General features: G+C 48.8%; 1 protein-coding gene across 1 annotated transcript; it reads right to left on the bottom strand.

Annotated features, from left to right (window-relative positions):
* Positions 1 to 10,552: 10,552 nt before the first annotated feature.
* On the bottom strand, positions 10,553 to 13,270 carry IER2 (immediate early response 2). The gene has a single exon (XM_028717355.2). The coding sequence runs from the start codon at positions 13,044 to 13,046 to the stop codon at positions 12,282 to 12,284; it is 765 nt and encodes a 254-aa protein (XP_028573188.2). The 5' UTR covers positions 13,047 to 13,270; the 3' UTR covers positions 10,553 to 12,281.
* Between the last annotated feature and the right edge of the window lie 4,578 nt (positions 13,271 to 17,848).

The following is a 17,848-nucleotide window of genomic DNA, read 5'->3' as shown; positions in this document are numbered from 1 at the left end:
CTTACTCAGAAGCAAGAGGGTGCGAGCCGGGGGGGGGGGTTGGGTTTTCCTTCCTTCGCACGGCGTCGGCGCTCTAAATCGCGTTGACCTGGGGCAGAACCCCTTTAGACCAGAAAGACGAGTGTGTCTGGGGAAGCGGGCGGGAAAGGATCGTGTGGATTCGTGAACGCCCGCCTACCGGCTTTGTTTTGAATATACATTGGAAACCCTTTCATCCGATCGCGACTTCTGCGCCTTTAAGAGAGTCGAAACCCCCGTCCCCCCCGCCGCCGCCGCCGCTCCCTTCCCCTCCCCGATCTATTTTGGCTCGGCGCTGCTTTCATTTCCGCCTTCCTGTTCCGCAAGTGGTGCCAGGAAATTCCCCGCTTCCGCGCTGGCCGGGCAGGAGCCGGGGGCGGAGCGGAGGCCGCGTAGCCGGTGCGGAATGCAGCCGGAGGGGGCAGGCGCAGGCTCCAGCTTGTCCTCTTAATCGCACACGCCACCCAGGAGGCTTAGGGAGGCCGGCCAGAGGCAGCGTATCCCTCCGCCCTGACCTACATTTCCCGCGCTCCCGAGACTTCCCTGCAAGGGCGGGGAGCCGAACACCTGGATCCAGGCCCCCGTTCACACGTGACGCCGGGCCCGCGAGAGGAACAGGGGGCGGCTTTGCACGCGCCTGCGTGGGCGCTGCCGGGACGCCGCAGACCCGCAGGCCAGGAAGGCGTTGCTATGGCGTGCAAACATTGCGCCGCAGCGGCCTTTGAAGGCGGCTCCGCGTGTGCGAGATAGATCCTTGCCTGCCTGGCGTCTTGTTTAAACGGGGCCCTGATGCTGGTATTTAAGGCACCCCCAGGACGTCTGATGCCTGACTTGGAAGCTCGGCTCCTTAGCTCCACATGGCTGGGCTGTGGTTGCTTCGTAGTGAAGGAGGCTCCCTCTTCGCATTGTTAAAGACCCTGCCCTTAATAGGTTGTTTCTCACGTTCGTAGGCTGCAACCCTGACAGAAAAAACCAGATTTAAGAGAGCCGAGCCCACATGTTCCAGTGCTCAGCCTTGGTTAAATAAAGACCCGGTTGTATTCCCCAAAACGAAGGGAGAGTATCCAGTTCATGGAACTACTGAAGGATACTCTTGAGTTGTTTTTCAAAAGAACGGGGCTATTTATTTTATCTTACTCAGAGCAGTAAAGCTTGTTTGATGAACAGCTTACGTGTGGAGAGACCTTTGCCCTGCATGCAGGGAACTGAGCTAACCACCAGGAAACACTGGTGGAGTGTGTGCTTGGGTGTAGCAAGGGAAGATAACCAGCGCCCAGTTGCGATATTAGTGTCTGAATGACTGTGTGCTTTGTATGCAAACGGTCCCAGGTTCACTCCAGGTAGGGCTATTAAAAATTATTGTGTTAAACCATGAAGAGACACTGCCAGTCAATGTGTGCAAACCAGAGTTTTCCAAACTGTGTGTCGTGACAGACACATTAGTGTGTCGGCCGCAGTGTGTAGGTATGTCACACGAACACTCCCCACGTTTCTCCTAGGGCTGCAAAGGGGTTCATTTAACCTCTGCTTTGCTAGTAAAATTGAATTAATGTGTTGCAAAATAATGCATGTCTAAAAAGTGTGTCAACAACATGAAAAGTTTGGAAAGCTCTGGTGTGGACCTACATGGACTTGATATAAGGCTGCTTCCTATATTCTGTCCTATAGTTAAAACAAGAAGACTGTGACAATTATGTGTAAAAAACTTGAATATAGGCAAGATCAGCATAGTGACCATTCACAGCAGCTGTATGGTAGTTAAGGAGCAGAGAAAAAGTGCTGTGAGCAAGAGGCACCCATTTGTTTGGATGACACCTCCCTGTCTGTACCCCTGACTTCCTAACAGACAGCAGAGGGCAAGCGCCAGGGATGGGCGATGTTGGCTGCACAGGAAGAAAAAGGGAAGTGGCTGTTGGAGGCGGGGTGGGGAGCTACTGCTTTGGGGAAAGAAGGAAGGAAGGAAGGCAGCCTCACCCTATCAACGCTGCTTCCTCTCCATGTCTGCCGCCACCAGAATGGGCAGTGCCAGCATTACTGATTTACACTAAAGTACAAAACACTGTTTCTATTTACATACTTAGTACAACAGATACCTAAACTTACGTTTTAGAAGACATCTGTAGGCAGCCCTGTTGAGGGACGTTTTTAAGGATTGATGTTTTTATTATGTTTTTAGATATGTTGTAAGCTGCCCAGAGTGGCTGGGGAAACCCAGCCAGATGGACTGGGTATAAATAATAAAATTATTATTATTATTATTCCTAAAATCCATTCTTTCATACAAAGACCTTAACTACACTTGTATTACAGAGTGTTATGAGTTTGGGGGGGGGTGCTATATGCCTGACCAGTGGCAGACTTTGGGTTCTCATATTTCAGTGGCACCCTGGGTGGTGTCAAAAATTAGCACCTCTCTGCCTCTTGTGCTTTACTCTAAATCATAGTTGCTGCGTCCTCAATGGTGCCCCCAAGGTTCTGCGCCCAGTGCTCCCCTAAATCTGCCTCTAATCTGGCCTGACCCCACTTCTAATTGTTGGATCCAGTACAGATTTCATTTCTGAAATAGCCAAGTTAGCTTCCCAGTAAGGTAATGAACTTATAAGTATGGGCCTTTAAGGTAACAAAGGAAGTAGCTCTGTGCTAGAAGTCACATGGGTGGGTTCCCCTCCCTCAACTCGCTGGTAGTTACAAAGACAAAGCCAGAGTTAGGTCTTGAGTTATGTGAGCTAGAAGTTGCCTGGCTGAGCAGCTGGGAGACAGAGCTATGCCTGATTTCTGCTGGAATCCAAGTATGTGGAGATGGGAGAAGCAAGACCCTCTTGGGGTGTTAATGCTGTGAACCCCTCCATCGTAGGCTCGGGTTGTATAGGTGTGTGAATAAACCACACAACATAAAGACACGACAATCTCCACTGTCCCGCATTCCAAAGGAAACCAAACCCTGGGTACCCTAGAATCTCGCACCACTCAGAGATTGGGGTGGCGTGCAACAATTTGCTTCTCCTTCAGACACACTATTAGCATCAGTGCGCATGTACTCTTTCTCCCTATACCTCTGGTCAGCAACTAGATTTTGTTAGACGGCCACTTCAGAATGGCATAGGATTGGCAGGCCCAGAACCCCAACCTCCATCCCCTAAAGTGGCCTGTCACTGAAGCTTGTGACAGCTGCAACACTCATCATGCTCCTCTTTTATCTCTTGCTTTGCATCTGAGTGGTCAGGCAGTGGGAAAGAAATTTGGCCAAGTGGTCATTAGTGGACACTTCTGCACTACACACAAATACATATATTAAGGCACATTAATTACCACTTCACATATGCATACAATTTTCCCTTTTTTAAAAAACCCACTATGTTAGTCTTTCCAATAGACACACAAACACACATGTCCAATACCTCACTGACACAAGTGCAAGCCATAAAATGGTTTTCACTTGTGCTGCAGGTGTCTGAGGACTCCCATCCCCTTGTCCTGAATGTAAAACTCCCTAAGTCTTGTGTTTTGGAAGGAGGAGAAGCTGCTTTGTATGAATTTTTTGGATAAAGGTAGCAGCTGGTGGCCAGTTGTGAAACTGAGCTTGTCTACAGGATGCAATTTCTGAGAAGCAAGATTACTTTGGGGTCATTCCAGAGAAAGGAGGAAAGTCTGCCTGCTGGCTTTCTGCTTCTAAAGCCACAAGGCCTTATTATGATGAATGAAAACTGGAAGGAGATGGAACTTTGGAAGACTGAACAGGGGCAAACCAAGTACAGATCACAGCATTCGGTCTTTTATGTGTCTTTGACTGAGAAGTTCCGCTTTGCTTCCAAAGTTTCACCACCCTTGCAACCACTCAGTCCAGGCTTTTCCCAGCCAGGTTGTTGTTTGAACCCAACTGGCAGTGTGCCCAGGCCTGAACTCTGCAAGTGCCGCCCTGCTAGGGCGAGGGCAAAGAACAATCAGTATATTCCCAATGCCACCTCCCTAAGCTTGCGCCGCCAGCACTTTTGCATGTGGGAAGGAGAAGGTGGAGCTGCAGGAAGAGAGATGGTCTCGGTAGCCTTGCAGCAGCAGAGGTATTACCCAAGGTGGAAGGGGAGGCTCAGTCCAATCACCACTCTCCGCCCTGGCTACACTCTAGAGATGCAATCGGTGGGAACTGCAGGATACTCAACAGAGAGTCATATCTGGGCAGGAGGAATTACAGTCTCTTCACCACCCTGCATAGTTTCAAAGTACATACAGCTCTCTCCCACACAATTCCAGTCACCTCAGTGGCTCCCAGCCAGCATGTACATAGCTTGTCAAAGACTGAAATATCTTTATAGGTATTTATAGGTATTTTATAACAGGACCGTCATGGCCTGCTACTTCTATTTCTTGCCCGCAATTCTTGTCTCCCCATGAAACACACTTCTTGTCTCCTCACTTCTTTCACCTTGGGATAAAATGACAAGCTGCTCAGGGTTGGGATCCCAATTTGCCTGATTGATAGAACTGACAATCCTGTTCTATTCTGAAAAGCAGAACCAGAAGAAATCTGTGCCTCATTTCCCTATCTAACTATGTGGGCTTCCCTTCAGTGCTGGCAGAGGCATACCTAGGATCCCTTGTCCCCTTGGCAGGGAGCCATATTGGAGCCCTGCCCCCCTACAGGGGGAAAAAAATCACTGTACTACAATAGCCACATTGGAAATTACTACATTTTACATGACCTAAGTACAGTACTCAAAACATCCAGAGCGAAGGCAAAGTTAGGAGGGAGGGCAAATAAGTCCACACGCCTTTGTGCCACAGTGCAGGGTGGATGGGAAGCTTCTCCCTTGTTTGATTTTGCTGTGAGACACATATATGGTCTGATAGGTGATTTTTGCCCCTACTCCAGACCTGCACCCCTGGCAGGGGCCAGTTCCGCCAACCCCCAGGTACACCCCTGAGCACTGGAGACATAATTCCTGCTTTTCAATTTAGAAAACAGTTGGCAGACCGTTTCTGTTCCAATAAGGGCTGGTTCTCTCACCCAGCTCCAAGGGCACATGGTAAACATTCAAAGAGTCCAGCTTGTAGCATAACCTGCTCTAGCTGTTTGCTTATGCAGCCTGCCTACAAAGCAGTTTCCCAGGGGTGCTAATTATTCCGAGGTGTGGCCCATAATTGCCCGGGTTGGAGCAATTTAATGAGGTTGTCTGGCTGCTTCCCTGCCCAGGATAATATCCCATAGTAATTCCACATGCTGAGGAGTGTAGTAATTGTGGGATCCCAGACTGCCGCAGCAATGTGGCAGATCATGAGAAGCATAGCAAGGGTGCACTCACTCAGGTCAAGGGAAGCTGGGCAGAGAAAAACAACTCTGAATGAAAACCTTGAGCAACTCCGGAGGGCTGTATGCTTTTCAGACTTAACCTTCCATTCAGATTGGCTGGTGTATCACAAAGAGCAAGGACTGAGCCGTAGCTGAGGATAGATGGGAGATGGGGTTCTGGGCAGAAGGAAGTAATTGAAAATATTGGCAGGCAGGAGTAATGAACTGGAACGGAGACCTTGTTTTGACAGGGATCCATTGATCAGAGTAGTTGGGGAGAAGGGAGTTATTTATTTAAAAAGCTTACAAGCCACCATTTTAGCATAGAACCCTCCCGTGGCAGCTTCCAACATTATGTCAACAGCATGTAATTCTTAATAAATGTAAAATGTACAACAACAACGCCATTAGAAACAGTAACCGGCAACAACATTGTAACACTCTACCCAGTAAAAATCACAAAAGCAAAAGAAAACCACAACAATGTTACAACAGCCCAAGTAGACTCCTACTTAGACATGTGGAGACATAAAGGCTCGCAGTGATGGGACCTGGCTTATCATGGGGCCACTGCCAAGAAGGCCCTGTCCCTCGTGGCCACCAGCCTAATTGCTCCCATAAGGGGTGGCAGAAATAGAGCCTCGGAAGCAGATCTCACAGTACAAGCAGGTGGATGTGTGTGAAGGCAATTAAGGGATAACTCCTGGTTTCTGTCTGCAGCCACAGAAAGTGTGGGTGAGTAGTTGCTGCCAGGGGCCTGGAAGCTGGTCTTAATCACCAGCTTTGTAACCTGAACAAGCCACTTTCTTGGCTTGAACAAGCCAGGAATATAACCCAAGGATCTTGGGCAGTATCACTTTAAAAGGGTATGCAGATAGCAGCACTTACAGTTTGGGAGACTGGGCATGCAAACATCTCCTCTGAATGAGTTACTGTACTGTAATCCTCCTTGATGCTCTAGTATTTTGCCCTGTGATAGGTAGCACATGTATTCTGAATGCAGCAGAACTGGAAACTATTTCTCTTCCTGCCTCTCACCAAATGAGACAAAGCAAAATTTTGTGAAACCAGAAGAGAGAAAGCTGAATTTCCGTACGAACTGAAATATTTTGTCATGTAGCAGCAAATAACTGGCAGAGAACGCAGCTGCGGTCACCCAGCCAAGGACCTCATCAGGCTGAAGGTGCAAACACTTTCCCTCTGGTGCTCTCCCCTCCCCTCTTCCTCCCCTCTCCCCGTGAGAACACAGGAACTTTAGCAGGTGCCGGATACAGCCCAGCTCATGGTAAGGCGGAACAGGCCATCCGCTTTAGTATCCTGTCTCCAGGGGTAGTTGATGCACAGGAAATCGACCTAACTGCACTGCATTTGGTGTGCCAGGCCTCCTTTGCTCTGCAGCCCCCATATCCTGGCTTAGATACGTTTTCCTCCCCTCCTCCTCCTCCCTCTCTGTCCTTCAGCCTGTGCCTTTAGGGGGTGGAGGGAGTTCAGATTCCTGGCAGAGAGTCACACTGTGTGAGTGGGAGCCATTAGCTATGCTGCCTTTGTTCTGCTGGAGATGTGCTTGGGGCGTTATCAAAGACCCTTCTGTCTTTTCACAGGGGGAGTGTCTTGCACAGGCAATGGCGTGACAGGGCCCCTAGGTGCAATGCAGAATCGCCTGGGCTCTCTGAGGGTTTCCCACACAGCTAGAAAGCTTAAGGGAGGGGGGCAGGGGAGGAAGACTGTGGAAACATTGAAATTCACACACATCTTCAGCTGGTACAATATTGCAAACAGGGGGAAGAAAACTGAGGGTTTTAGTTTTCCAGGTGCCTTGCACTTCATTTGAGGTGGGAGGGAGAAACCATACAGAGCATATGCTAAATAACTATGTTGCATAATAAATGACATGTCAGAAGGAACCCAAAGCTGTGGGATGTTTTCACTGTCCTTTTGCTTCCACATATAAGCAGCAGCCTTATGCAGAGGCATATTGTAGCCTGTGAGCTGCTGTGAGTCAGAGCAGATTTTCAAGATACTGAGCAGACTCTTACCTCATCCCTCCTACCTGAGATCCTTATATGCATGGCAACACTTTGTTGCATGTATTACTAGGGACACTGGGAACTACAGCTGGGAAAATTCTCCATTGTTTTCAGTGGCCTCCTGGGCTGCAAAGGGAACACTGATTACTTAAAAATAAAATAAAAAATAGCCCTCTCCAGAACACATTGTGATAAGATTAAATGGTGTATATTTCCTCCAAGTGCTTAAAAAAAAATTTCCTCCATGCCAGGAGGAAATGGATTTCCAGAACACACAAGGAGGTAGAGTAGAAGGCATTGCATGGAAAGCCTTGCATCATTTATAGCCAGCATGAAACGGCTTGCAACTTATTCAGTATTCTGGCAGAACAAGGTCCACCATGTAGCACGAAGCAAGCCTGATCCTTGCCTTGGGCAAGGAAGTTCATAGCCATTCTCCCTTTATGCCTTGAAGTTGCTAACAAGGATCACTTGGGGGAATGGTTCCTAATTAAATTTATTCTGTCAAAGCCTGTGCTGTAAATATTGGGAAGTCTATCTCTGCCATAGATTAACTGATAAATCAGATGCACTAAATAGGCAACATGCTTTATTCAGCTCCCATGTGGTTAGTGAAAGTGGATTTTATGTGTTCATGTTCTACAGGACTCCTTATTGTTAAGTACTAGTTCAAATGCACAGGTTTTAACATATTCTTTCATATACTGGTCTTATCTTGAAACACTTAGCACTTAATTTACACTGATGAAGATGCTACAGAACTTTTCAAGTGTCACAGGATGAAAAAGGCCACTTTAGATTTCTGTGAGGCTCAAACTTCTACAAAATGCCAATTAATTGGTATTTTGAAAACAGACGTCTATCATTTGCTTCTCTCCTGACTCAAAAAGAGACAGAACTGCCTCCTCTCTCCAAATACACACACATTTGTTCAACGAAGAATGTGTGGCGAGTCTTGACTCCAAACTCCAGCCTTACCTCTAGAAATTATCTTGCCCTAACTTGTTTAAATACCCCCCCAATTCTCTTTTATATATCATTGCTGTGAATTAAAGACGTAACATAAAACCCCTTTGACTGAAAAGTAACATGAGCAGTTAAGGCCTTAAGGCACATGGGTGTGCCTTCTAACTCTAGTCAGACCTCCTTGGCTGTGCTGTGAGGCACACAAACTACACTATGGAAGGGCAAAGATTATGCCCAAGATCTCAGCAGAGCTCCCCAGACTGAGCCAACATCTTTGGTTCTGTCTATACAAAATACTCCGCTGTCATAGGAAAGGAGGTCACAGCAATATACCCATCCTATCAGGCCAAGCCACTGGTGCATTTTCCACAGAGAGACAGAGCTCCTCCAGCAGAGACTGGCTTTCCAGCTGACTCACAAGACTGGGTGGAGTGGATTTTTGTGGGAAAATTTAGGGCTGGGCTGAACTTGAGGCCTAGTTCTCATTAACATAAGTTTTCTATGCGCAGGGAAATGTTTTTATCAAGAGGCAGTGAGCTCATGCAAGTCCTGACCTGTAATTCAGATGCAGCACAGCTCACACGCAGGTTTACAACCATAGTTTAGCCTAAGGATTCTCATGTGTCCAGCAAGGCATAATCCTACTCTTTGCAGTGAAAGCAAACAAAAGTGGCTAACTGGTGTCAGTCATTCCTATTCCAGGTAACTTGGAGCACTTTACACCAGTCGAGGAATTAAATCTTATAAAAGCACTGGGGCAGGCAATCAGCATTGTTGTAGAAGGGAAAATTACCAGGTTATGGCCTCTAAGCTGGCAGCAGCTCAGATTACAAGGAGTAAATTCCTGAGCCTTGAATCACGGCAGTGTTCCTTTAACCCCTGGGGGCTCTTCCCCATTGATCTCACCCCACCTGCTTGCTCAGCTGTCTCAGGGAGCATCCACTGAAACCGGGGGGGGGGGGGGGGGGGGGTTCTGAAGAAAGTACTTAATAAATCCTTGGTGCATTACCCTTAGCGTTTTAACTACCGATGCTAAATCCTAGACTTTTCCCTGAAGCACACATCCCAGAGTGTGTGAATTATTTAGGAGGCACACTTACATTCTTGATTACACCCATTCCCCCAACAAATATTTCATTCCTTCAGTCATCAACCACCCCCTTGTTTCAAATGTCTTGTGGCTGTATTTGAAAATACAAAAATCACTGGTACTGAAACAAAGACTTATCGTTGCTGAGGGTTATTAAATGAGGGCATCCCTCACCAAATTAGAACGTATACATCTGTCCTGTTTTATATTTCAGTTGAAAGGGACTACACACAACCTTCCTTGGTGATTTGCAATGTTGCTCAACATCCATGGGGTCTAATCTGGCAAACCTGTATTGTGCCAACAAGTTCTTATGACAAGGTTTCCATTACATGATCAGGGACTGCAGACCAGCATAAGTTGCTCCCTTAGGGGATTACCTCGAGATACTGCTACTGTTAATGTTTTGCAAAGCATACTTGCATCTAAGCTCCTGCCTGCCAGCCCTATCCGCTGGCTAGTGGCCCATGTTTATGGAAAGGCTATTTTAGTTCCATCATAAACAAGTTTACAAGCTGTTACTGGAGCTCTAAATATAAGTTTCCCATGCTCTCACACCCATCCTGAAACCAAGCATTGTTGTTATGCAACTCGACTTGCTTGACCCATGCTACCCGGCATGGCGAGATTTGAAAAGTGATCCCAAACATCTACGACCCTATCCCTATCGGGACTGGACTGCTACCCAAACAATCAAGGCTAATCTTGTTGACAACCCCTTCTCACCCCATTCCACCCACCATTAGAAACAGCTACATAATCAACAGCAAGTTATGGATGCCCCAAGGGTCCAGCACACTAATTCATAGAAGGCTGGGGGCAGAGCTTAGGAGAGTTTGTTTACTCCTTATCTCAACACTGAATAGTTCAGATTTGCAGGAGCCCACATGCTTGGAAGTTTGGCTCTTCAAATGTGCAGTTGGTTAAGGAACTAAAGGTTGCCTGCCCTGTCACTAACTTTGCTGTTCCCCTTGTTTCTTTTCTCCAGTTCCTTATTTTGTACCTTGACTAGTTTAATGTAGTAGGAGGCCTCATACATTTGGAGGTAGGTTTGAGTAGCTGCTTGAACATTCTCCCCTCCCACATCCTCTCCACCAAGAGAAAATTCTCAATGAAGTTCACAAATGGTTTGTTTTTTTTTAAATTAAGAACGGAACACCACAGAAGTAAAAAAAAAGATGGCCTTTATTTCAGTGACCAAAAATATTAACACCACGAGGATAAAACCAAATAAACTTGTATTTTGCCCTCTTTGAGGCAAATGCAGATTACATACAATTAGCATTACAAAGTACCTTGACAGTGACCATTCTACTGCCCATTTTGAAAACCAGTTTCAGAAGACATTCTTACTGTTCTCCTCCCAACCCTAAAGCTTGAATCAAGCTAACACTTTTGAAGCACTGAGATGACACAACAGATAAATCCAGCACAACAGCAACTGTTTCATACATTTGAGAGAAGAGAGTGGAGGAAAAAATCATGAACAAAGGCAAAAACGGTGTCAAGAAATCTCATGAAATGACTTGATATACTGTTTTTTTTTGTTTGTTTTTTAGAGACAAGACACTGCAGAACACACCCATTTAAAGAATACAGGTTTCTTTGCCCCCATTCTCCTGATTTGGGTGAAAAATATCCAAGCTGCATATGGAGTGGAAAGAGAAAAATGTTTGTGGATGTAAAACAGTACCCCTCATTACTGTTCAGTGCACAAACAGCTTCAGTCATCTAGGAAAACCGCCAGCGAGCTTTTAAGATGACATCTTTAGGGGAAGAAAAACCACTTGTCTTCCTCTCCCCCACCCTCCAGACATTCAGGGCTCCACCCACACCTTAAAAAACAAAAACCACAACAACCACACACACACACAGCCAAGGCAACAGAAGCAGGAAATCCCCTGCAGTCGTGGACCCAGTGTAATGCAAATGGTAGTCATATGAGAGATGTGTCATAACTAGTATGACTGGTTGGGTTTTTTCCCCCTCCCCTCCTTCTGTTCCTGCTCAGCACACACACTTTGGCAAGACTAATCTGGTTCAGAGATCTTCTCTGGCACAAAGAAACAGGCCACTTCATCGTTCTTAATTACTAGGTAAGAAAAAAAGGGATGGCCCTGAGGAAAAGAATACTGGGCAGACAGGAGCGGGACTGACAAAAGCTGCTTTTCTTCGACAATTCTCAGCATGACTCTTTTTAACCCTTCAGGGGAGCTGCCTAACAATCCTTAAGACCTTTCCAGTCCCGTTGAGAGAAAAAAAGGGGGAGGGGGAGAGGAGACAGAAACATAAACTCAGATCTGGCAATTAACTTTAGTTAAGGAACGGCAGAATGAACACGTCATTGTTATCGACTAGCACCAAAAAAAAGTGCACCCAGCACACATCGCGCTTGCTTTCCGCCCGAATCCGGATTCCGAAGGCCCGACGGGCTGCGAGCCTCCCCCGTTTTCCAAGAGTTCGCTCCCCGCCGCCGCCGCCCCCCCAAAGTATCGTGTCCTGCCACGCCGCCGCTGCGTCCAGTCCGGCGCATAGCGCACCGCAGCCGCGTCCCGGGTTTACTGGCCGAGGTGGGGCGTCCTCCTCCGCCGCGTTGCCCGCAGCCTTTTGTCTCGTCGTCTTTCCCAGCCACCAGAGCGTCTCTCGCCTAAACCCGGAGGGGGAGAAAATGGGAGGAGGGAACCCACCAGCGCTCCCCGCCGCCCGCCCCCAGTCCTTCACCAGCCTCCCGCGGCGCGTCTTCCTCGCCGCCCAGGCCCCGCCACCAAGGAGAGGGGGCCGGCGGGCCGGGAGCGGGAGGTGGTGCTCAGCTCCTCCGCCGAGAGAGGGGCTTCAGCAGGTTCCGCTTCTCCGCAGAGAGCGAGGTTTCCAGCTACGAGTCCCTGGCGGGGGCGCTTTAGAAGGCCACCACGGCTCTCACCATTATGCTCAGCACGCCGTCCCCTTGCCTGCAGCTCGCCTTGGGCTCGTCGGCGCCTTTGGCCGGCGGAGGCTGGAGGATTAAGCCGGAGAAGCGGTCCTGGAGGACCCTGGCTAAGCTCGGGAAAGGCCCCTCCTGGCGCTGCGGCTGCCGCTCGCCTTCCTCTTCCACCAGCTTGGCTTTCTTGCTGGGCACCAGACCGGCTTCGGCGGCGCCGATCTTGCCCAGGCTGCTGCTGCGGCGCTTGCGGCTAGGCTTGGCGGCGCCCGCCTGTGGCCCGGGGGCGCCTCGGCTCCACGCCGGCGGAGGCGCGGGCGGCGCGGGCGAGCTGCCGTCGGGCTCCTCCTGGGTCTCCATGGGCTCCGGATCAAGAGTGGCGCAAGGCAGAGCAGGCGGCGGCGCCTCCGCTGGCTGTACGGCGGGGAGAGGCCCCGGCTCCGACAGGGCGTGGGGGAAGGGGGTCGCCGGAGGCGCCTCCAGATGTTGAGGGGCGGGCGCCTCGCCCTGCAGGTCCAGCTGCGGCTCCGGGCGCCCGGCAAAGTCCTCGCCGCTCCCTCCGCCCGCGGCCATCTCGTCCTCTTCCTCCAGCTTGGCCGAGAGGTAGAGGTCCCGGGCGTTGCGCATCACCAGCGACAACTGCAGGCTGCGGTGGAGGCGCAGGCCGCCGCGCTGCATCCGCGAGTGGTACATTTTCCACACCGACATGGTCATAATGCGCTGCGCTTCCTTCTGCACTTCCATGATGGCGGAGCCGGCTTCGCCGCGGTTCGGGTCTCTTCGGCTTGTTCGGGGGCTGCGAGGAGCCGGGAGGGAGACCTCTGGCGCTTTCTCCTTAAAAGGCGAAAGTGACGCGTGCCCCCGGGTCTTAATTGGTGTTTGTTTTGCTTTGCTTTGCGAAGCGCAACCTTCGGAAGAAGCCCTTCTCGTGACGTCCGCCCCGACTGAAGGAGGCCGCGCCCAGCGCGCTTCTTTTTATACCGCCGGTGATCTCAGCGCCTGGGCCTCCTCCGCCCACTTCGAGAGCCGCATCCGGCCTTTCGCAGCGCGCCACTGGCCGCCCTCCCCGGCAAGGGGGAGGGGGAGGCGGAAATGTCAGGCAGTGGGGGAAGGGAGGAGGGAAGAGCAAAGGGCTCGGCCCCCCTCCAGCCAGCCAGGCAGCCCGCGGGGACAGGACTGGAAAGCGGCTGCTCCTGCCGCCGCCGCCAACAAAAGAGGAGCATGGAACTTGGGCTGCCTGTGATAAGTGCGCTGCACAACTGCCCACGTCCCTCGGGAAGAACTAAGGAGCATGCACGACCTGTGGCTGCAGATTCCTTAGCTCATTTACTTAAGTGTAGAGGTGTTGGCTTCACTGGAAGCACGTTTCATGGGTTTGGGTTCGACCGAAATCAATGGGGCTGGTTTCCATGCACGTTTACAGCTGGGAATTATGGGGCGGGTTTCCATGCACGTTTACAGCTGGGAATTAAGAGTGTGATCAGAATGGGGCAATACATGGGCATCATCACTCAGTTTCCCTTCGCTAGAATACTATTGATGAATGGCAAATGAAGGACCATAGGAAAGTTGTGTTACACCTGCCCATTCATGCATGCAGAAGCCATCATGGCCCAAATACAGTATCAAGTTGGTGAACTTCCCTTTAAGGCAGGGGTAGGGGACAGGGATGGCTCTGCCCTTTGGAGGATTGTGAGGTGTCAGCCTCAAGCAGCAAGATGCTGAAGGACTAGGAAGCAGGCAGAGCGCAGCCTGTCCTGAAACTACTGACCCCAGTTGTGGCGGAAGATTATTGAAGCAAGGTGCAGCTCCAAATCTGGTGGGCTTCTGCACATGGTGGGGAAGAGACCGCCTTCACCACAGGTAGTGGAATGTCTTCAGGCTTCCCTGGTGGGGAAGCCATGGCTCTCCGGATGCCTTTGGACCAGGCTCCCATCAGCCTCAGTCAGCATGGCCAGCGATGATTAAAGTTGCAACCCAACCACCTTGGGAGGACCACAGGCCCTGCTTTAATGGGCTGCATACATGGGCCTGCCATGAAATAACGAGTGCACAAAATCTCTCTGTGAAATATGGCACCTTCAAGAGGTGCTCAGTGTGTGCAGTTAGGAGTGCTGCAGAAAATGCTCAGTGAACGTCCAACCAGGCCAATACTGTTTATTTCTGCCCGCAGCAGAATCTCTATTTCCATGGTTCTGAAAGCATCAACCAGGCATTGCTGCAAGCAGAGGCTAGAAGACATACCTATATCGGCTCTGTCCTGACTAATCTTAACCAAATGTTTTTGCATATCTTCATTAGACTTAGAGGAAGGCTATTGATCCACTCCCCACTTCCTATTCACTAAGGCCAGATTCACACATACATGTAGATCTCATGATTGTACCATGCTATACTTTTGATGAATGAAATATCTGACTTCATTGAAAAGCCTTGCATTTGAAATTACATGCCTTGTTAGCTACTGGGTTAGATCTCTGATGGCTCATTCACACATACAAGCCATCCATTGCTTGCTTTTATAATCAAGTAATAAAGATTTGTGTGTAAAACAGCATTAGGAAATGAGTAAGCATGGTTTCCCACTTCAACTGTTTTCCATGAGTGACACATGTTCCATCCATGATCGTTTGCAAGGAATCCCTACTGATTTTAACAGAACTTGCTCCTGAGTGCAGAAGACTGTAGCCTTAAATGGCTTACTGCATCTCCCACATTCATAATTAACTAAAAACCTGAATTGGCCATAATGTGCTGTTGATTTTGCCCTTCTAACTTCAGAGTATTCATAAGTGATACCTAAACACTGTATGTGCATTTAATTTGCACTGATTTCAACAGAACATACTTCCAAGTAAGCATGTTCAGAATGAAAGTGCCTTAATTGTGTTAGTTGATGTCCTGGGGGAATTCATGGTAGCAATTCTCTTAATTTTTTGCTTCCTTGGGTTCCCTTTCTGGACTCCCAAAGCATGCCATTCTCGTTCTACTCTATTTGGGCCATACCCAGGGGAAAGGTGAACTCTGACCTATTTTTGCTTTGACAAACCACAATCACCAGACAATTATTTCTTAGATTTGGAAGCTCATTAAAGTACGGTTAAGGACTCACATTCTGTAGCAAATCTGTTTTATTTTTATGCAGTTACTTCTAATGCAAATACAATCATATATATGTATGAATCATTTTAATTTATTTGCTGAACTATTCAAAATTGCCCCATTAGCTAAATCAACCACAAAATCTTCAACTGCACTGTGGTTGCAAGTTGATGCTTGCAATCCTCGTATTTCATCAAAAGCCGAGTAAGCCTATGGGACTGCTGAACTCTCAACAGAATATGGTGCGGGAGTCATTGTAAAAGACCTCTGGAACTTCAAAACCAAAGCAGTGCAAAAACTATTTAACAGGCACTGCAGGTGTAAGTAAATGGTGAGCAAGATACACTTTCTGAAAGCTCAAGCTCTTGCCCCATCATGCAGATTTAGCTGAAGTTGTCAGATTAGTAAGCACTGACTGCACATAGCTTTCAGCTTTGTCTTCAAGGAGCTGATTCACTACTTGGAATTAAATTTTTTTCACATTCGTTTTAACAAGCCCAAAGCATAAAAAGGTCAGCTCCATTCTTCCTGTTCTCTGTTAAGAGCAAGTATAGGCCCAGATAGGCAGAGGCCAGACTCTGCAGGCAGAATCCCTTCTGCAGCTTGACAAGAGAGCCTGACAACTGTAAGACACACATTACACTTGATGAGCCTTTATTGGCATGGCTGGACATGCAAGAATTCTTGTACACTTTGACACATAATGCTTTCATGTACAAGACGTTTTGCACACAAAACATATTAAGAATTCAGGCTTGCTGCTGGGACAGTAGCAGTTCCCACCGTTGACCAGCAAGTATCTTGCAGGAGCATGAGTGGGAGAGATGGTGCAGGCAGGTAGTTTTTCCTGCTTTACAGCTCTCATTGCTCAACCGGGGGAAATACTGAGTCCTAGTCATGTGTCCCTTCCTCGGGAACAACAACCACAGTAAGTAGCAGAGTGTGGGGGAGGGAGCTTCTTTCTCTCTTCCTTGTCAGCTTGTGTCACTGGAATTGTTATCTGCTGCCTCCCTCCTCTGCCAGCATTGCTGAAACAAGAAATTGTGCTATCGCCACCACGGCTATTCGACTGGGAAGAGGATTCCAAGCTATGGTCAGTGGGTCTTGCTCTCATTTTCCCTTATACTCACCAGGCTTTGTTACTAGCCGTGTGCGCACACGCTACTGAGAGGTTAATGCTGCGCTCTTTTTGCACGCATCACAATTTACTAAGTCACGTTCACGCGCACGTATCAGAGGCTTTCACTTTAAAAGCAAATCTTTCACTCATTCGTGACAGAATCAGAGAGGCCAGTTCGCATTTTTACCAGATCAACCCGATCACTATGGTGACTGAGCGAGGACTCTCTCTTGGATCCCCGTCGGTTTTCTCTCCAGGGTTTCCTTCGCTCAACAGGCTCCTCCTTCTATTTAGGTCACCCCAGCCTCTCTGCTTACCGCTTCCTTGCATGTATTATTGGACCATGACGACAGGGGCGGAGCCAAGGCTGCGTTTACCAACGTTGTAAAATATGCTTACGCTCGTAGCAGGACTGCTTCCTGTGTCCATAAATGGGCAACCAGACGAGAGACTCCATTGAGTTTCCGGGAGCCTGTCCAAAGAAGGGCTCTGCGCTTGCCCCTCCCCCTTCTGTTTACACACTGCCGCGACGTGATGTAACACGGCACTCTAGATACACAAGTTGCACACAAGCCACTAAAGCCTGCCTTAGCAATGTAACCTAAAGGCACAGACTCCCTCATTAGAAACAAATACTGCTTGTATTAAAAACAAATATTGCCTGGATACGTTTTCTTTTTCGCACATACACGGCCGGAGGTCTGTAAATACTTATCACTGAACTCCCGCGTGATCTAAATGTATTACCTTCTTCTCATAAACTCAACACGCCGTCCGTCCATGCACAACCATCTTTGCTGGGTCGCATGCAACCCGTTTGCACGTGCTCTGCGTTGTTCCCTCCACAGTCTCGCCGCATTGTCTTCACGCGCGCCCAGCTCCCATCCCCAAGCGTATTCCAAGCCGCCGCGTTGATCTGCACATGATACACTATGGCTAAGGGTCCTACACACATACATACTTACTTGGGAGTAAATTCCACTGAACTCAGCGGGACTTGCTTCTGAGTAGACATCGGTAGATGTAAAATCGCGATCCTATACACACTCTAATCAAGAAGCAAGTTCCGATGAACGCAGCGGAATTTACTTATTAGTAAAATACGCCTCAGATCGGGCCCCACATCCTAGGGAAGCCAGTTAGCAATGACTATCTTTAGCTGGTCTCGTATTACAAGCTGGCACGTTTTCCCTTACTCTTGCATCACGCCCGAGTCTCCGCAGGCGACCTTTCTTCCCCGCGGACTCTCTTTTCCTGACCGATGCCTGGGCATGCGTTGGTCAGGCTAACTATCACACCGAAATAAATTGCAGAGAGTAATGCG

This window comes from Podarcis muralis, chromosome 2 (genome assembly GCF_964188315.1).
Source record: "Podarcis muralis chromosome 2, rPodMur119.hap1.1, whole genome shotgun sequence".
In the NCBI taxonomy this organism is placed as follows: Eukaryota; Metazoa; Chordata; class Lepidosauria; order Squamata; family Lacertidae; genus Podarcis; species Podarcis muralis.
The sequence above is the reverse complement of the archived record's forward strand: the minus strand, read 5'-3'. Positions and strand labels throughout refer to the sequence as shown.